The sequence below is a fragment of the Rhinopithecus roxellana genome, chromosome 5 (genome assembly GCF_007565055.1).
Source record: "Rhinopithecus roxellana isolate Shanxi Qingling chromosome 5, ASM756505v1, whole genome shotgun sequence".
Taxonomy (NCBI): Eukaryota; Metazoa; Chordata; class Mammalia; order Primates; family Cercopithecidae; genus Rhinopithecus; species Rhinopithecus roxellana.
The window spans coordinates 17829377-17850847 of record NC_044553.1 but is presented as its reverse complement, the minus strand read 5'-3'; the positions used below and the strand labels follow the sequence as shown (position 1 = coordinate 17850847).

At 47.8% G+C, this 21471-nt stretch overlaps 1 protein-coding gene across 3 annotated transcripts in view; it reads right to left on the bottom strand.

The window, feature by feature from the left end:
- PCSK6 (proprotein convertase subtilisin/kexin type 6) overlaps positions 1-21471 on the bottom strand; it is a 188852-nt gene that overhangs the window by 46329 nt on the left and 121052 nt on the right. For all 3 annotated transcript variants that reach the window (XM_030930124.1, XM_030930125.1, XM_030930123.1), the window contains exon 13: positions 18992-19128. In XM_030930124.1, the coding sequence (XP_030785984.1) occupies positions 18992-19128 (137 nt within the window). The remainder of the gene's footprint in view (positions 1-18991; positions 19129-21471) is intronic.

The window sequence follows — 21471 nt, the reverse complement described above, 5'->3', positions numbered from 1 at the left end:
GAGGAAGGGCATAGGGTTGATAAATGGAAGGAGCTGTGTTTCAAGCTGGCTGCAGCTTCACAAAAAAACAGGGTGGTTGCTTAGCCAGGGGAAGTCTTCCAAACAGGTCTTGTGAGACCAATGTGCCCTCAGACAGGAAGGGCATATACTTTTATCTCCTTTCATTGGGTAAACTTTCCTTCTGGGTTGTGTTACCTGCCCCCTCCAGGCAGCTTTTGCTGGGAAGGCAAGATGCCAAGCCTCACCTGGAAGTGGAGAGAAAAGCCACAACCCCGCCCCCAGGTCCTGCTGGGTTGGACCAGACTCCTGCGCCTCCGCCGCTCCTCCCTGTTGGGAACGTCAGCAGCCATTCCAATGCCCAGGCTTCAATGTGGGGGAGGCTGGGGGAGGCTGGGGGAGCCGAGGCAAGGAAGTGAGGGCTAGATCTCTCTACTGGGCAAGAGGCAAGGCCCGACGACAGCGGGGCTGGGCCAGTCTGGGGAGACACAAAATGGGGCCAGTGTAACATTTATGGAGTGAAACATCATCAAAATACATGTTTCGAGGTATAAAGCATGAACTGTCATGTTTGAAAATAACCTGCTTCCCTGGGCTTTCTGGAGTCTTCCAAAGGTGTAGCATCACCTTTATGAGAGACTCTTGTCACAGCACAAGGCAGAACTACAGAATTTGATATGCAACTGACATGTGTAATTGGCTTCAAGGAAACTTAATAGCAAGAAACACTTCTTGGTGTTTTTGATATCATAGGCACTATGGACAAAGACAGATCATAATCCTGAAACCTTTAGAACTCCTCATAAAGGATTTGCTCATGTGAAACCTTCCTCCATTTGAACCTCCCCAGGTCCGTTAAGCAGACACTATTATTCCCACCATACACGTGCAGAAACAGAGACTGAGAGGTTCCGTGACCAGGCCAGGAAGTGGCCAGTTGAACTCGGACCACACCTGCCAGCTGCTCTGTTCTGGGCTCACCTAAAACACCACCCTGAGGTTCAAATCCCGTTCAGGGGCTCTAGTATCTGTGGTAGCCTGGTCTCCTCCCGCCACCCTCCTGCTCCTCTAGCTCAAGTCGACTGGATAGCGGGTCAGGTTTGGTTTTCATAACTGATCTATACCCCGATAGCTTATTCTGCAAGTTCTGGCAAAAGCACTACAGTTCTGACTAGACCTTCCTTGATCCTGTCTCGGCTTCAACTTTCAGGTTTCTGGGAAGGAGAGAAGCAAAGCTGGGATTCCACAGAAGCACAGGGTAGAGTCAGGTGCACTGGGCTAAGCTCCAAAGAAAGCCAAGCCCTGTGGGAACTTCCTAAATGGCTCTGCCCCTGGGGCCTGTGAAAGTCCTGAGGAGCCAAGGCAATGCTTGGCTTAGTATCTCCTCCTGGCAGTTTCAACACAAAGCTTTTGGTTAGCAAAGTTTTGTTTGTTTTTCTTGGGAAAAGTGTTGCTTAAGAAGAAGAAAGGAAGAATAGAAATGTACCTGCTGAGTTCAAAAGTCAGAAGAGTTTTCCCTTAGGGCCAGCCAACCTGATAGCAACCCAGCTTTGCCTGCAGCGCAGCAACCCTGGATTCAGTGGATTCCAAATTCCTGGGTTCTGCAGAGGTCACAGCCAATTGGATTTTCCTCAAAGGCACGGAGGCAGGTCTCTACCAGCTTCTCCAGGCTGGAACTTTCCCAGAGAGCAAAGGCACCAATTCCTCAAGACTGTGGTAAAACACACACTTGCAGTGGCAGGTAGGGAGAGGGGAGAGAAGGAGCCTGGACTCCTGCGACAACCTACACAGGCTGTGTGAGAAATTTCATGTCCACCAGGTGCTGGCAACACACTGATGAGGGAGTCATGAGTCCAGGACTCCCAGCCCGTCACTGGTGGAGCCAGCATGGGACCCAGGCTCCTCTGCCTCCGCATTTCCGCTCTTTAAATCACATCACTCCATGGCCCCCAGTGCAGAATGCCATATAGATTCGTTTCACACATTTGTTCTACCATCTCTGCAACTCCTGCTTGTTGGCTTTCTATCATGATTATGCCTTCTTGTGTTTTCGTTTATTTTATTTTTTTATTTTTTCTGAGACGGAGTCTCACTCTGTCACCCAGGCTGGAGTGTAGTGGCACAATCTCAGCTCACTGCAACCTCCGCCTCCCTGGTTCAAGCAAGTCTCCTGCCTCAGCCTCCCGAGTAGCTGAGATTACAGGTGCATGCCACCGCACCCGGCTAATTTTTGTATTTTTATGTTTCACCATGTTGGCCAGACTGGTCTCCAACTCCTGACCTCGTGATCCACCCGCCTTGGCCTCTCAAAGTGAAGGGACTATAGGCGTGAGACACCCCACACCTGGTCTTTAGTTTATATTTTATTTGGATACTACAAATGTTGAATATCTTGTGTTTACTGGTTATTTGTATGTTTTCTTTATGAACTGCTTTTCAGGCTTTTGGCCTATTTAGTGATATTATTTAAATATTTCTTAGTGATCTGTAAGCACTCTACATATTAAGGGTATAACACAGTATAGCACTCCGCGATCACCTACAACACAGTACAGCACTCCGCGATCACCTACAACACAGTACAGCACTCCGCGATCAGCTACAACACGGTACAGCGCTCCGCGATCAGCTACAACACGGTACAGCGCTCCGCGATCAGCTACAACACGGTACAGCGCTCCGCGATCAGCTACAACACGGTACAGCGCTCCGCGATCAGCTACAACACGGTACAGCGCTCCGCGATCAGCTACAACACGGTACAGCGCTCCGCGATCAGCTACAACACGGTACAGCGCTCCGCGATCAGCTACAACACGGTACAGCGCTCCGCGATCAGCTACAACAGGGTACAGCGCTCCGCGATACAGCGCTCCGCGATCAGCTACAACAGGGTACAGCGCTCCGCGATCAGCTACAACAGGGTACAGCGCTCCGCGATCAGCTACAACAGGGTACAGCGCTCCGCGATCAGCTACAACAGGGTACAGCGCTCCGCGATCAGCTACAACAGGGTACAGCGCTCCGCGATCAGCTACAACAGGGTACAGCGCTCCGCGATCAGCTACAACAGGGTACAGCGCTCCGCGATCAGCTACAACAGGGTACAGCGCTCCGCGATCAGCTACAACAGGGTACAGCGCTCCGCGATCAGCTACAACAGGGTACAGCGCTCCGCGATCAGCTACAACAGGGTACAGCGCTCCGCGATCAGCTACAACAGGGTACAGCGCTCCGCGATCAGCTACAACAGGGTACAGCGCTCCGCGATCAGCTACAACAGGGTACAGCGCTCCGCGATCAGCTACAACACGGTACAGCGCTCCGCGATCAGCTACAACACGGTACAGCGCTCCGCGATCAGCTACAACACGGTACAGCGCTCCGCGATCAGCTACAACACGGTACAGCGCTCCGCGATCAGCTACAACACGGTACAGCGCTCCGTGATCAGCTATAACACAGTATAGCACTCTGTACAGCACTCTGTGATCAGCTATAACACAGTATAGCACTCTGTAATCATCTAACCTCTAGGGTTGAGGTGTTAGAGATAAAGGTGTCTACCTGTGTATTAGAATTTTTTATGCCAAATATTACTTTAATTTTACCCCTTGGAAAAGTGACCTTTTAGCATATGTAGAATTCAGATGATCACTATTTACTGATTAGCAAGATTTAGTCAGAAAAATAGTCTGATTTATTAAACAGCAGTTAAACCAATGGCAATTAGACCTGGGGGCCTCTGAGTGGGCCCTGGGAAGAATGAAGTCAATGAAAAAAGAACCCCTGGTTGTGATGTATAGTCCTAGGGGAGGGCCCAAGGCTCTACTCAGAGGGGCTGGCTCCACAAGGATACAGAGGAGCTGGGACAGGTGGGGAGCAGTGCACTTTGAGCCTTGGTCCTGCAATGAATACTCTCCCCTTAAAGTGTGCTCATGCCAAGAGAAAGCCCTTTACCCATTCAATTCCCAGTATGTAGTGGTGTCCTGGAGCCAACTAGCACTGGCTTAATGGAACTGATTGCTAACATTTTCAGGAACTTTGTGAGCTCGTTGTTAAACATAGCCTTTATTAAAAATTAAATTACAGAAGCTTATAATTGAATAAATTACATTAAAAACAAAGGTAATGAATATTCACAAATTACCCCTTCCTCATGATCTCACTATATTTTGTCACTTTCAGGGTTACTTACATCTGTTTCATCTACACAGGGGAAGCACTATTTGATGGTGGCTACCAGGCCCCTCTCTTACCAACCTGTCTTCCAGTGATGTCACGTGAGCAGCTTGAAGTTGGCCATGGTGGGAATATTCCCATATGGAAATTGACAAATACTACAAACAAGGGCTGGGTTTACTGTTGATTTTCTAGACTTAAGAAAGTGATGGAGAAAGCATTAATAATGCAGGTATAACTTAAAACTGTTTCGTGTCTGTAGGCATTACATTAAGAACAGTATACAAAACTGAACAGATATTCTTCCAGTATTTGAAAAGTATTTTCCAATTTAGCAAAGAAGTTGTTCCCATCACTGGTGAGTGAATGAAGTTCTGACATATGTCTTTGTTGTTTCTGTGGCAAAAATATTACCCAATATTTATGCTGGAACGACAACTGTTCATGAATTGCAACCATCGGTTTGTTATGGATACAAGAATTTGGCAAAAATCAATGAAAGCAGTCTCTGAGAATCAGTTGGCTAAATAGAATTTATAATACAAGCAGTGTATATTTTATTATTTGTAAATTGTTTGCTACGCATCCTTTATATCAGTAAAATTTGTAATGAACTTACGTGATACATCTATATCTAATTTCCCCCGTGTAGTTGTTAAATATTTACCAGCAAGCAGGACAATATAGCTTCATGGGTGGTGGGAAAATGGGGACAGGATGGGATGCCTCAGATAACACCCAAATAAACAGCCCTCTTAACTACCATGAAACAGAAGACTCAATTCAACTGAACATGTAAACAGGGCAGAGTGGGGGACAGCAAACTAAGGTCACAGACCTACCGCCTATTTTTATAAAGTTAGGTCAGAACACAGCATGGCCCTCATTTACATAATTTCCAAGGCTATTTTACACTAGAATGGCAGAGTTGAGTGGTTGTCTCAGAGACCAGAAAACCTCAAACATTTACTATCTGACCCTTTACAGAAAAAGTTTGCCAACCCATGGGCTAGAGAAAAGTGAAAAGGCCATCTGTGAATCACTTGAGTTTGTCCAAAATATTCTATAAACATTTTTCAAATTTTTTTTTTTTTTTTTTTTTTTTTAGAGACAGATTAGAGACAGAGTCTTGCTCTGTCGCCCAGGCTGGAGTGCAGTGGGGCGATCTCGGCTCACTGCAAGCTCCGCCTCCCGGGTTCACGCCATTCTCCTGCCTCAGCCTCCCGAGTAGCTGGGACTACAGGCGCCCGCCACCACGCCCAGCTAATTTTTTGTATTTTTTTTTAGTAGAGACGGGGTTTCACTGTGTTAGCCAGGATGGTCTTGATCTCCTGACTTCATGATCCGCCTGCCTCAGCCTCCCAAAGTGTTGAGATTATAGGAATATTTTTCTAATTTTATGATGTCTTCTGCCAGACAGAAGTTTCTAATTTTATGTGTATGCATCAAGATAAACATTTTCTTTCCAAATGGTTGGCCAATTATCATTAACTCTTATTCAACACTTCAGTCTTTTCCCACCAGTTTAAAATGCTATCCTTAGCGTATGTCTATGGCTTTATTAATGGACTATCCATACTGTTCCCTTGATCTGTCTGTTCTAGCACCAGTGCCACATCATTTTATTATAGTTAAAAATAGTTACACACCTGCATTCATTTTTTTCAGAATTTCTCTAGCTATTCTCTGTGCCCATTCTTTCAGAATAGGTTTTCCTTGCATTCCCTTGATTTTATTGTGATGTTGATGGGGATTGTGTTAAAGTGATGGCTATCCCTTCTTTGTGAAGAAGAGATTATCTCAATGATACTGAATCCTCCCATTCAGGAACACAGTCTATAGGAAAAACCCTTAAAAATCAATAAGCATCTATTCCAAGTACCTATTGCATGTTCCCAACCTTTTTGGCACAAGGAATCAAGTTTATTGGAAGACAATTTTTCCACAGTCGGGGATCCGGTGGGGAGCAGTGGGGATGGTTTCAGGGTGATTCAAGCACATGGCAATCATCGTGCACTTTACTTCTATTATTATTACATTGTAATACATAAGGAAATAACTATACAAGTCATCATAATACAGAATCAGTGGGGGCCCTGAGCTTGTTTCCCTGCAACCAGATGGTCCCATCTGGGGGTGATGGGAGACAGTGACAGATCATCAGATATTAGATTCTCATAAGGAGTGCACAACCTAGATCCCTCGCATGTGCAGTTCACAATGGGGTTCGCACTCCTGTGAGAATCTAGGGCCTCTGCCGATCTGACAGGAGGTAGAGTTCAGGCAGTAATGGGAGTGTCAGGGCAGCCATAAATACACATGAAGCGCTTGCTGGCCGCTCACCTCCTGCTGTGCAGTCCAGTTCCTAACAGGCCCTGGACCATGGACCAGTAGGTGGGGTGGGGACCCCTGTTCTTGTGGGCTGGTTAAAGCAAGTTCTCAGAAGCCCTGTTGCTCTCTTGGATTTCATCCAAGTGAGGATGCCTCTCAGGAGCAACATTCCTCAACACCCCTGACCCTCGCTGGCACCCAGCAGAGGCTCCCAGCTTTTCACATTTAATTTTTATCTTCTAATCACAACACTTTAAACAAAAAAATCCAACCAGATGGCCGGGCGCAGTGGCTCAAGCCTGTAATCCCAGCACTTTGGGAGGCTGAGACGGGTGGATCACGAGGTCAGGAGATGGAGACTATCCTGGCTAACACAGTGAAACCCCGTCTCTACTAAAAAATACAAAAAACTAGCCGGGCGTGGTGGTGGGCGCCTGTAGTTCCAGCTACTCGGGAGGCTGAGGCAGGAGAATGGCGTGAACCCGGGAGGCGGAGCTTGCAGTGAGCTGAGATCCGGCCACTGCACTCCAGCCCGGGCGGCAGAGCAAGACTCTATCTCAAAAAAAAAAAAAAAAAAAAAAAAAAAAAAAAAAATCCAACCAGAAATATCTTAAAGCCAGACACATGAAAACCACTGGCCACAGGGCTAAAGAGATCAGATCAACTACGGGCTGCCTGCACTGCCTTGCGGGGGGCCTGGAGACCTCACCAGGTTGGGTTGAAGTGAGGGTGGCCCTGAGCTTAGAAGATGGCCCTGATGCCAGGTTCTGCCCCTTCCAGGCAGGTGAGCTCAGTCAGGCTCTGGGTGGAGGAGCTTGGACTCAGCTTCCTCTTCCACAAAAGGAGAATCTAAACACTCACAAAAAGAGAATCACGTTCATCCTGGCAAGGCTCAGCACTTCTCCGGCGCTGTTTCGTTTAATCCTCCCGCCGTCCCTGGGCAGAGGATGGGTTGGAGGCTCAGAGCATGGAAATGGCCTGCCCAGGTCTGCAATGACCAGTGGTGGAAGATGGATCTGAGAAGCAGGCGGCTCTAGAGCTCAACCTTGTGCTACACTGGGTCTTGAAAAACAAGCACAAGCAAATATGCACCACACACATACACACACCCACATATTCATGTGCACACACACACACAGATACATGCACACATATACACATATACCTAATACCCACATATACACACATACATATCCACAGACATGCACATGAACACATAGATATATACAAACCCACATACACACATACATACTTATACAGAGTGCTCTCCCCCACACATACACACATATATACACCCAAGCTCACACTCCCATACACACGTCCAGGAACTGTCTAGAGCACCTGCAAACATAAAAGAAACTACATGTCCCACGGCACACTGAGCATTTACTCCTCACAAGTGAAGAACTAAAGTGTATTTGCTGTAAAGCAATGAAATCTTTACATTGTTATATTTAATTGTGCCATCTAAATCTCTTAGATAGTCTTGCATTCTGACCTCTTCGGAAGAAATGTTTCCCATACATGTGCTTTTAAAAACACTTTGCATAATGGCGATTCTCAAATAAACGTAAAATGGAGAAAACAGTACAATGAGTTCCCATGCCCCATCACACGGTCCCAAGAATCCCCAACCATTTCTCAATCTTGTTTTGTCCACCCCCTCCCTACTCTCCCACTCCCCACCCCCACCCTCTGGAATAGTTTAAAGCACAAACCTTAGGCATTGCGGTAATATCTTCACTTGTAAATACCATGATATGCATCACTAGCAAGAATAACTGTTCCCGAAACTTTAATTCCTTATTATCATCTAACTCTAAGACCCCTGATTCTATACTGATTTGTAACAATGAGATAAAATAGTACCCAGTGCCTGTTGGAGAACACGTAGGTGCTAATCATCATCCTATTCCTCTCTTTTTCTTTTGATACATTGGACTTCTTTCCTAGATTGGTGGGAATCTGGAAATAATGCTGTTGAAATAATCTGGAAAAACACAGCACATGTGGGTTGCTGCTCTTTTGGAAACAGAAGAAAGATTAGAGAAAAAAGAAATTTTAATCAGGGAGAAAGTGAATTCTCAGAGTTCAAGAGTGACACAGGATTTTTAAAAGTGCCATCAATTGTCTCAGACAGTCTATTTATTACTGTGTGAATACCAAGTATGTAAAACCCTTTGGAACCATGAAATAAGATACATGGTGTCAATTATAGAGAGAAGATTGGAGAGCATGCTTGATTATTTTTTCCATTTAGACACTGATGCCTCACAATTCTCCCTGGCAGGGGAAGACCATGGGAGGTGTCCCAGCACCTTAGGTATGCTCTTGGTTACAAAGCGAGGGCCAGGCCAAGTCAGTAAAGTTTGGGCCCTGTACAGAGAGTCATATCCCTGGTCGAACTGCCTGCAGGGCACTGTGCTGGGCTCTTGGGGTGGAAGAGGTGAAGAACAAGGAAGCGCCCCTCACCCCCATGCTTACCCAGCAGACCTGGCATGGGGCAGGTGTGCAGAGAAGGTAAGTGTGTGCTCCATGACGCAGTAAGAGACGCACCATGCAGATGCCCCTTAGGGCTGATGAAGCCAAGGTCGATTCCTGCAGAGCACTTCACATGCATCAGGCGTGCCCATGGGATCCCCAGGTCACGAGGAGGTGCAGGGACCTTCCTGTGCCTGAGGGTGCTGAGCAGGATGTGGCCCTGAGTGGGGAGGCTGGCCTGACCTTGGCAGGTGCACAGGCTCTGCCTTGTGGTTCAGGTGCAACCACCAATGTAGGCTCTGAGTAAGAAGGGTGGGCTGGGGAGGCTCCTCTCTTCAGTTACTTGGTCTGGGTCTCACTTCTGCTCAACCCTGTCTTACAGGAGAGGAGACCCAGTGCAGAGGCCAGAGAGACAGGAAAAGTGGAGGCAGGAGGATCCAACCCCAGGCCTGTCCGATGTCTGATGTGGGAGAATGAAGTATACATGTTTCTCAGAGAATGGACACTTTCTGCATTCTGGGTCCAAACTTAAAATCTTGGGCATTTTGGATGGGAACGCTCTAAAATGCAGCCAAACTTCTCCAAAAGATGTTCTGCAGGACAGGCTATCACCCTTGCTCTGCCTGCACTGTCACCAGCTCCCTGTCTCTCAGCCTCGCAGGTTCTCTACGTAACGGCTAGAGTGGCGAGCTCACCCACAGTGGAAGCTGCCCCCTCTTCCACACTCACACTGTGCACTGCATGAGCAAGGTCCTAGTGTTCCCAAATCTGGAGCTAAGTAGAGTTCAATAAAAGTGTGCTGGGCTGGGCACGGTGGCTCACCCCTGTAATCGCAGCACTTTGGGAGGCCGAGGTGGGCAGGTCACCTGAGGTCAGGAGTTCAAGACCAGCCTGGCCAACATGGCAAAACCCCGTCTCTACTAAACATACAAAAAAAAAAAAAATTTAGCCAGGTATGGTGGCAGATGCGTGTAATCCCAGCTACTTGGTAGGGTGAGGCAGAAGAATCACTTAAACCTGGAAGGCAGAGATTGCAGGGAGCCGAGATTGCACCACTGCACTCCAGCCTGGGCAACAGAGTGAGATTGTCTCAAAATAAATAAATAAACAAACAAACAAACAAACAAATAAATAAAGGTGCGCTGGATGCAGGAATGCATGGCGAGCCGTTAATACCTGCAAATGCTGTAGGACTGCAAAGCAGGATTCCCACTTGATTCCATTCCTAAATTGCCTCCTGGAAGAAAGTGATCCTGGGAGGACCCAGATCCTTGGCCTGGGAACTGAAGAGGAAAATGGATGACTAATCTGCTACTCAACTTTTAAAAATGGTTTTAAAACTAATTACATAAGCCACATTCAATCTGACAGGAGGTGAGTATTATTCGAGTTAGCATATCAGTCAGATCACTTAATTACTTCATAAACCCTGGGTCTTAGCATAGATTTGAAAGCACTTTTACACAGCACACCATTGGAGCAGTTTTTTTTTTTCTTTTCACTTTTTTTTTAAAGCAATTAACTTGCAGAGATTTGAAGGAGATTGAAATGAACACCACAGAAACGAAGCACCCTGCCCCAAGCACAGGTTCTTGGAATGCTTGTAGAGAAGTGAGGACTGCCTGCTTTTCTGGTCTATGCCTGTGTGTGTGCTACACTGTGCCTGGCACTGAGGCTGGTGGTGACTGTGCACTCACAGGCCACCCTCACCAGACAACCAGGGAGTGGAAGATCGCGCCCACTTGGGATCAATTCATACCTTGGCGTTGACGAGGCCGACAGGCAGCTGACTCCACTGATGCTGACCAGCCCTGCATTTTCCTGGCCTCTAGAGCTCTGAATCCTGGAGACAGAGGGCAACCTAGGTCATCTCTGTCACCTTCCCAGGCTGAGGTCCCCAACAGGCACTAATGGGTTGACCTGAGCATTCAGTGCTGGGGCTGGTCCTGCCTCCCTGTGTACACAATAGCGTCATAGTGTGCAGGCAGGGCCGGGCTCCCCTCTCCACCCATGCACTGATGAGAAGCCCCTTCCAGCGGCTGCCCTGCTCACCTGGCGTGGCCTTGCAGGGATGCTCTGGGGATTGGTCTTACTGTGAACAATGCCTACGCTGGGACCCGGGTCTATGGGCACAGCATAACCAGTGCCTTGGTGAGCTACGGGTAGACATGGTTCTCTGTTCTTACTGCATCCTTTCACCCTTCCTACTAGGGGTGCTTCCTGGCTCTCTGGTGGTTCATACAGATGTTCTCAGACTCTCCTCCACACCTCAATGCCCTGTCTACTGAAGACCCCCATCCACACTCACGCCCTCTGTGGGCACCAGAGCACCCTCCCAGAGGCAGCCGGCCCTTTCCTTATGTCGGCCTGGCCAGGAAGCTCCCACCTCTGCTCTGCACTCATGCAAAGGCCCAGATCTGCCCCTGGAGGGAGGGGAGTTAGGACAGGTCATCACTGAGGACTATGTCTCGGCCTGACATCCCCGCACTCGCCCTGCGGATTGGGTGGGGAAGCCTGGCTCGACGCAGCTGAGCCCCTCTGTGGTCCCTCCCAGGGCCTGGGAAGCAAGGTCAGCACTGAGAAGTCTCACGCCTGGGGGTAGGCGGAGTGAGGCAGGTCATATGTGGGCACTGCCTGGCACTTCATTCTACAAAACGAAAAGGACAGCAGTACCCTTGGGGCAGTCTCCATCTCCTAATGGCCTGTATTCTGTGCTACTAAGATAAAAAAACAAAGTGGCACTGGGGAACTCCTGAGAATTTGGCCTCAGGCAGACCCTTCTTCACAAGCCCTTCCTTGTTTCTTTCAGCCGGAAATCCCTGTTTGCTCCGCTACACTTGGGGCACTCTTCCGGGTCACTGGTGGCCCTTGGGCCCTTGTGCATGGTACTATTGGTTCCTGAAATCCGAAATGTTCCCAACTAGCCTGTGGGCTCCTCAGGGGCAGGGACTGTGTCTTGGGGCCTCTCTGTGCCCCTAAGCACTGGCATAGCATCTGACACATGGCAGAACCTCTGCAAAATGTATTGGAGACATGTCTGTTAGGATATGCAGACCTTCTCATTTTGACATTTCAGGAACAGCCAGAAGAGGCACCATTCATTTGGAGGCTGAAGAGGGCTTATCCTGGATCAACCTCAAAAGCACTGGGCCCATACACCAACCTGGAAAGGGCCGCTTGGTCTTTGTTTGAGCCCCTCTGACCCCTTTTGGTCTCACTCCATCACTCCTTTCCCTCACCCTGGAAGGATCCAGCCGCCACGCTGAACAACACGCTCAGAGGCTGGCCCTGGAATGAAGTGAGCAGGGCAGGTGGGGGAGACTCAGTTGCAACTGCAGTGTCCCATGCGAGGGCCACATGGATTTCCACCGTGGAGAGATGCTGGTGGGATCCAGGCTCCCAGGCTAGCTCCCACTGTGCTTGGGGAGGATGCACGGAGCCTGTGGGTGACAGCAAGAACCCCATCCTCCCCACACACAGCAGGGAGGGCTTGCCGTGCGTCAGTCGTGGCAGGATGCATGCCTGCACTTGCTGTTTCTGGCAAAGACCATGTTCAGGAGTGGCAACTCTCTACAGGGGAAAACTTGCGTGGAATTAAGTGACCCCAGACGCCCCGCAGGAATGTGCACACTCTCTGTGATGACACCGGAGAATGTGTCCCCGCCCCCCAAATTCCAGTAGGCCACAGAAGGTCAGAGCTGGAAGGTGCCACAAGGTGTTTATTCTGCACCCATCTCAACCTTCTGAAAGCAAAGATCCAGTTTCTACCCATGCTGAGGGGTGGAGATCAGCCTGTGTCAAGACTTAATTTGGGGCCATCCCCAGAAGTATTCTTGTATCCACTAATCCTGTGTCCTCTGTAGCACACAGAGCATCTGGTCATGTGGTGGTTACAGAGGGTTACAACTGGACTAATTAATCCGCCAACACCTATTGTGTATCTATCATACACCATGCAGCAGGAGGCTCTTGGGGCACAGCAGGACCGGAAGGAAGGAAGGCTGCAGATGGCAAGCCCATCAGTGCTAAGGCCGGGGCCGGAGCTGCTGAGTGCCATGCAGGCAGCAAGCAGGGAGCTGATATGGTAGTATCTGGCTGGGCAGGAAGCAGTGTGGCAGGCACACAGGTGTGCAGGGCATGCAGTTCCGTGCTGTGCACCACTGCAAGCCTAAAGCTCGCTCAGCACCTACACGCAATAGGCTCCAAGTGTTAATCATTGTTATATAAACAGATCTTCCATTGCCCATACAGCTTGAAAGGCTGACAATACTCAATACACCTAATGTGTATTTCTAGCCCAGTCTTCCCTCTGACCTCCAGATACATATCTTCGCCTGGACTTGTGCAAGTATCTTTGATTTAACCCACCCAAATCCAAGCTCCTAATCTTCTCTCCAGCATCTTCTCCCCCTGCAATGTTCCAGATCTAGGAAACTGGGACTCCATTCTTCTACTGTACAGGACAAAAACTCTGGAGTCATTCATGCCCCCTCTCTCCTCTCACAGCCCACATCTGATCCATCTACAAATCTCTCGACCCTGCTTTCAGGATCTGACTGCTTCATAGACTCCACTGATGCCGCCCTGTCAGAGTTACCTTCACCTGATATTGCAATGACCTTCTAACTGGCTTCCCCGCCTTTGTTTCTCTCCCACCCTCACTTCCATCTACTCTGACCAGCTGTTAGCCTATTAACACAGAAGTTCAGATCACCTGTCTCCTCTGCCTAAAATCCCTCAGTGGGTTCCAACCAAGTCCCTGTGAGGGCTGACAAAGCCCAGTGCGATCTGGTCCCCATGCTCTCAATGCCTGGCTCTGTCCTATTCTGCCCCTCTTCCTGCTGCCCCCTGCAGCCTCGGGGGCCTCTCTGCTGTGCCTGGAACATACCAGGCACACTCCTGCCCGAGTGTGACCCCTTTGCTTGGAATCCCCTTTTCCCAGATGTCTGCAGAGCTCACCCCCTCATCTTCAAGTTTTACTAAAATGTCCCTTCCCTGAGGCCTTCCTGGGACACCCTGAAATGCTCTTGTCACCCTTCCCTTCTTCATTTTTCTCCTTAGAGCTTCTCATCATCTAATGGACAACATCTTCTTGCCTGGTAATCTTGTTTCGTGGCCTCCTCTGCCTTCTAGAATATAAGCTTAGCATCTGTTTTGTTCACCGGTGCACCCCCAGTGCTTAGAACTTGGTAAATGCTCAATAAGTATCTGTCGAGTGAAGGCTGTGTTCTTGGAGAGGAGTATTATTCTTTGAATAAACTGATGAATTCCACTTCCTAATGTTTTATTTAAGACTTCTGTATTCCTATTCAAATTTGCCTATAGTTCTTTTTTCTTTCTTTCTTTTTGGCATATTGATCTATTTCTCTTCACTCTTATTTCCCTGTAGTGATCTAGAAGGTTGGCATCTTGTTTTAAATCTTAGTTATCTCTCTATTATAAGAAGATATTTGAGTTTATATGTCTCTATCAGTGCTAAGAGTAAGACATAATCCATCACCCCTCCCACTAAATGTAGAATGAAAATCTCAGCAAATTTTTATTCCTCCCCATTCTCATCCCCTGCCTTTATGTTTCTGTTGGAGTATGAGGTGGGGAGTGGGTAGGACGTCCACCACAGGCATTCAGAGAAGATCTCTCCATGAGGCCAGGTCTAAGCTGCGACCACGGGAGGCCCTAGGGACAGCTGTCCCCGAGGAGGGAGCAGCATGTGCAAAGGCCCTGTAGAGGTAAGACCAGGCATGCTAGGGGACAGTGATGAGGCATAGGAAATGATTCATGGTGGAAAAGTGCTAGGATGTGCAAGTTAGGCTAAGAGATTTGAGTTTTGCTCTAAGAGCTGTGGGAGGTCATGAAAGTTAGCAGGGGTGCATCATTATCTGAATAATATTTTAAAAGGATCATTGGGCACTGGCTGGAGAGCGGCTCTAGCCAGTAGGGGTCGAGGCAGGGAGGCCAGTGGAATGAGGAGGTAAGAGATGATAGGGGACTGGAATGAGGCAGTGGGCAGACTGAGATACATTCTGGAGGCAGATGGTGAAGGAGACAAAGAAGAATTAAAGGTTCACTCCTGGGATTTGGCCAAGCAATGGAGTGCAAGGTGAAGCTATTTACATTAATGTGGAAAGCGGGAAAGAGGCAGTTTGGGAGTGCTGTCTAAGGTGCACAAGCTCAGAGCCAGTTAGACCTACGCCCAGAAGCAGGAGGCTGCTGCAGAGCAGGTCTGGGTGCACGAGGGCAGGGAGAGGCAGCTTTGGGCACCACCAGCAGGTACAAGGTGCTCAGTGTCACAGGGATGGATGAAATCCCTGGATGGGAACAAAGAGCAGAGGGCCCAGGAGCATGTGCAGGGGTGTGCGTGAGAGGGATCAGCCAAGGAGATGCACAAGGAGCAGCCTGTGAGGTGGAGAGGGCCCACCAGATGTGGCATCACTGCAGCTGTGCAAGAGGGCGCTTCCAGTGGGGGTGAGCTGCCAATGTCGCTGTGTGCCGGGCCCTGCTCTCAGTACCTAGCCTGGCTTACCTGATTTCATCCCACCGCAACCCAGTAACTTGAGTACTATCCCCATTTTCTAGATAAGAAGACCAAGGTCTAGAAAGGCTAAGTGACTTGCCAAGGTCACAGGTATTTGTAAGAGTTAGAGCCAGCATCTACCCCCAGGTAGAAGGGCTCCTGAGCCCACAGTCTTAACCACTGCACCCTGTGGTCCCCAGAGAGGGTGCTTAGTTTGTTAGAACCATAGACCCTGGCTTTAACAACCTGGGGAGGACAGAGATGGGACCATAGGCTTGGGCAGTGTGGAAACGGCGGGGGACCCTGACAAGCCCCAGTTTTTTGTGCAGTGGATAGGAGTGGGCTGGGAGTGAGCCAGTGATGGCCATAGCAGGCAGCTTGTTCTTCCAGCTTTGCCATAAAGGGAAACAGAGAAGTGGGTGGTGGCTGGAGGGAATGTAGACTCAGGGGAGAGGCATCAGTGCATGCATGTTGGCCTAACAGGAAGGAGAAAGAGAAGAATGCATGACATGCATGAGAAAGGCTGCCTGCAGCGGCACAGTTCCATGGGGGACTGACTGTCCCCTTGAAGCTGCCCTGGGACATGGGTAGGGCTCATTGTATTCTGCTCATGATACAGAGTAAAGATCACAGGTCTGGAGTGGTGAAATGGTGTGCCCAGTTCCCAGGGCTATGCTATGAGGACACAAGAGCTGTAGCCCCAGCCTCTACGTGCTCTCCTGCATACAGCACCAGCCTCCCAGGCAAGCAGGCCATGCAGGATGGCATAAGAACTCTGCCTGGTGCCCACGAAGCAGTGAATGCTTGAGGATGCAGCTGGCATGAGGAGTCAACCTTGACTTTTAATACTAGGCCAATATACTTTGGGGCTTTTAAAAGTAAGAATTTAGAAGCTTCCACTTTTAAAATGTGTACATTTCAGGTCATTTAAAATTTTACATTGTTGTATTTTTAGGATTTGTTATAACACTTTCTTTTTTTTTTTTTTTTTTTGAGATGGAGTCTTGCTCTGTCACCCAGGCTGGAGTAGAGTGGCTCAGCTCACTGTAAACTCCACTTCCCGGGTTCATGCCATTCTCCTGCCTCAGCCTCCCTAAGAGCTAGGACTACAGGCACCTGCCACCATGTCCAGATAATTTTTTGTTTGTATTTTTAGTAGAGACAGGGTTTCACCATGTTAGCCAGGATGGTCTCGATCTCCTGACCTCATGATCCACCCGCCTCGGCCTCCCAAAGTGTTGGGATTACAGGCGTGAGCCACCTTGCCCAGTCAACACTTTCTTAAAATAGTTATTTACTATTTCGAAATCAGAAAGAATACAATTGGGGGAGGTAGAAGATCCCTGTAGATGACCTGATGACTTGAAGTCAATTTTCTGCGTAAGGCAAGTCAATGCTCTTCTTTTCTCCTAAAACTGTGTTTTATGAAGAACTGGAAAAGAACCAGGGCAGGGAAGGTTCTCATGCACTCCTAGGGTGACCAAGAAGCAGACTGCATCTTCATAGAAAAGGGCACAAGGAATGACAGAACAGTGAAAGCAAACCTTGAGGAAACTCGCCCATAGAAAAGCAAGATTCCAGCATATTCTGTAAACGTTACTATGCATTCAACTCAGAGAACAAAGACAGGTGTTTATAGACCTCTGTGGGTAACTAAAAAATAAGATGTGCTGGTTATTCCAGTTTTCTTTCCTGGTTATAACCCCATTACCTAGATCAGAGTCTGGTACTTAATAAAGATTGGTTAAATAAATGATTGATCATTAAGTCAAAGGGATTAAAAAGGGTACAATAATTACCAGAGAAATAAACAATCCAAAAGCAAAATTAAGAAAACCATTCCATTTACAATAGCATAAAAATAATAAAATACTTAGGAACAACTTTCACCAAGGATTGCTGAAAGACTTATATACTGAACACTACAAAAACCACTGCTAAACAAAATTAAAGAGAGCTAAATAAACAGGAAACTATCCCATGTTTATGGACTGGAAAACTTAATATTGTTAATGTGGAAATATTCCCCAAAATGAACTACAGATCCAGTCTCTACCAAAATTCCAACTACATTTTAAAAAAGAAATGTACAAGCTTATCTTAAAATTCATACGGAATTACATGGGACTCAAAATAGCCAAAACAATCTTGAGAAAGAACCACCAAGTTGGAGGACTTGCACTTTCTGATTTCAAAACTTACTACAAAGCTACAGTGAACAAAACAATGTGGTACTGACTCCAGGATAGATATATAGACCAACGGAACAGAATCGAGAGTGCAGAAATGAACCTCTCTTCTGTGGTCAGTTGATTTGCAACAGGAGTCTCAAGATCAACCAACGGGTAAAGAATATCTTTTTCAACAAGTGATGCTGGAACAAGTGGGTACAAAAGAATGAATCTGGACCCCTACTTCACACCATGTACAAAAAATAATTGAAAATGGATCAAAGACCTACACGTAAGAGCTATAAAACTCCTAAAAGGAAACACAGGAGTAAATCTCTGTGACCTTGGGTTAGGCAATGGTTTCTCAAGTATGACACCAACAGCACAAGCAACAGAAGAAAAAATAAACTGAATTTCATCAGAATTAAAAATTTTTGTGCATCAAAGTGCACCATCATGCAATTGATGGACCACAGATCCCACTTCACACCTACTATAACAGTTATAATTAAAAAAACAGCGAACATTAAGTGTTAATGAGAATATGAAGAAGCTGGACCTCTCATACATTGCTGGCAGGAATGTAAAAGGGTGCAGTTAATGTGGAAGACAGTTTGGTTGTTCCTCAAAACGTTCACCATAGAGTTACCATATGACCTGACAATTCCAATCTTAAGTATACACCCACAAGAAACGAAAACGTAGGTCCACATAAAAACCTGTACCTGAATCCTCATAGCAGTACTACTTGTAACAGCAAAAAGGTAGAAACAAGCCAAATGTCCATCACAGGTGAATGAATAAACAAAATGTGATCAATGTGTACAATGGAATGTTGTTCGGCCATAAAAGTAATGAAGTTCTGATGCATACTACAATATGGATAAACCTTGAAAACATCATGCTAAGTGAAAGAAGCCAGACACAAAAGGCCAGGTGTATATTATTTCATCTATATGAAATGTCCAGGAGAGGCAAATCCAAAGAAGCGGTAAGTGGATTAGAGGTCACCAGGAGCTGGGAGGGAAGGAGGGAATGGGGAGCAGCTGCTTCATGGGTGTGGGGTTTCTTTTTGTGGGGATGAAAACATTCTGGAATTAGGTAGTGGTGATGGTTACACAACATTGTGAATGTACTAAAAGCCACTGAACTGCACACTTAAAAATATTTAAAATGGTGAATTTTCTGTTATGGGAATTCTACCTCTACAAAACAAAACAAAGAATTATCAAAGACTCCGTAGTTAAAAAAGGCCCAAAGGTAATAAGAGGGTTGAGATACAAAAGCTGTCATGAGATTCCTAAGAGCCACTGACCTTGCTTCTCCGGGTTGCGGACCTGGGATGGCAGGTCTTGGATTTCCAAGGTCCACTGCCCTTCAGCCTTTTCTCCCCAACAGTGGACAGTCATGAATTCCCAGTTTGTAAACCCTTCATTGGAAAGATCCAGCAATCTGCAATTGGAGATGCAGTGTCAGAAAATGAAGATGCTGGTACTGAGTGGCTGGGCAGAGGGACTGGCACAAGGAGGGCTCTCGGGGGACTGTATGATCTGGCTGGACCGTACCCCCAGGGCAGCAGGGGTCTGGCCTCAGCCAACCCAAGGGCAAAGGGCATGGTGAAATGTGACTGTCTTTAAGGTCTGACACAGACTATCTCCTCCATCACCTCCTTGAACCTCCCTAACATTCTGAGAGGTAGGCAGGCAGACAGGTTTCACATAACCCAGTGAAAGATGTTTACAAGCTTACCAACAAATGCTCCCAATCCTGACACTTTCCTGCAGAAGGTGGCTGGTTCCTTCCCGCCCAGGAACAATCTTACAGAGCCCATAACTCCAGTGCCTGGATGCACAAAAGCAGACAGGGGTGGACCCCCAGCCTCCCGGGGTACATTCACTGAAGCCCAGAGAGTGCTCACTAAGGACACCTTTTTAAAGTGCTTGTTTGTGGAAGAATGAAACTTCCACGTTTGACTTCGAGCCAGCTGTGTGCACTGTTCTCTGGGAGACACAAATAAGGAAATAGGAGCAGCTACTCAAGCTTGTGGGGAAAGTTCTGTCCCTTCACCTCCAGGGCTGATCCAGTCTCAACAGGGGCATTTGGAGGAGATGACAATGACAGGGTTGGTTGCTTTTCAGCGGGAATGGGAGGGACCCGTGGACAGCCAGGAGGAGACGGCTCCCACACCCGCAGCAGTACCCTCCTTGCAGGTCCCGATGAGCCTCCCTTTGCCCTTCCCACCTCGATGGCCTTTCCCAACTGTACCCTTGAGCCCCTGGGCCTTCTGCCTCACACTTGGTTCAAGCAGAAACAGGAAGCAACTAATCAACATCCAATCTCTTCCTGCACCCAGTGCCATCCTCAGAAGAGACTCTTTCCGCATTGGAATCAATTCTAGGTTTTTTCCTCTTATTCTTTCTTCATAGTCTAATTTTCTATTTTGATTTTGGAATAAACATTTTTTTTTACATAGGGATCTTTATTGTTTATCAGAAATTGAAATACATAAGTTTTGAATGATGTAAGACTCAATTTCCAATCTGGGGGTTCTCCGAACACTCAAGGTAGGAAAATGTTTATCTAGGTAACATACTTTGCAATGGAGAAGAGTGAGGTGGAAGCATCCTGTGCTTTCTTCTAAGAAATGGCAAAGGTCAAGGCTGATTTTCACACTCAATGCCAAGCTGAACCCAACACACTGGGGACAGAACAAGGACAAACTGTCTTTTAAGGGCTGAGGTGCTGAGGTACATCAATGGCTTCTTAGTGAAGAAACTGGCAACCTGATAAAGCTGCCAAATTAAGTAAGATGTGCAGTAGGATAGGAGGTCATTGACCCAAAAACACGAATTCTTGATATGATCACAAAATCTGCCTTGGAAAAAAACCAAAGTCCCAAGAATGAGATGACAGCCAGAGTAGCCTCAGGGTAGTTTTTCTGTGTTTTTGTTTTTGAGACAGACTCTCTGTCACCCAGGCTAGAGTGCAGAGGCATGACCTCGGCTCACTGCAACCTCCGCCTCCTGGGTTCAAGTGATTCTCTTGCCTCAGCCTCCCAAGTAGCTGGGATCAGGCGCCTGCCACCACGCCCAGCTAATTTTTGTATTTTTAGTAGAGACGACGTTTCGCCATGTTGGCCAGGCTGGTCTCTAACTCCTGACCCTCAGGTGATCCACCCACCTTGGCCCCTCAAAGTACTGGGATTACAGGTGTGAGCCTCCCTTCCTGGGCTAGGGTAGTTTTTTAAAGTGCTCGATGGCACAAGGACAGCACTACCCAGCCAAGGGGTGGCTCCCAATAAGCCTGGCAGGACCTGCGCTCTATTATCCCAAGGGCGCAACACTGGGCAGCAGCAGGAGAAGGAAGGCTTCCAGGGAAGGGAAACAGGGCCCTAGGGAAGCGGGAGAGGGGAGGCTGGGGCACCAGAAGGCTCTTGTGGGTCAGGCAGCCGGACGTAAGGAGGACATGAAGGGCAGCCAGGCCCCTGCGCCAGGGACGACACCAAACATTTTTATCTATATTATCACACTCAAGTCTTGTAACAGTCCTAATGTTTAAAGATGAGTGAAGTGACATTTTCAGAGGTGAGCAATAAAGAGAGGCAAAGTGACTGGCTCCTGGGAGCCCAGCCAGGAATGGAAGAGCAGGGTGTGGGCCGACTCTCCAGGGTCACTGCCACCTGCCTGCCTGCTACCTGCTGCCCCAGCCTCTAAGGCTCACCACAGGCTCTCGGTCAACCTGGGCCATCACCTGGGCCTGCATCTAGCTCTGCCTCTGAGTCAGGGGTCACAAACC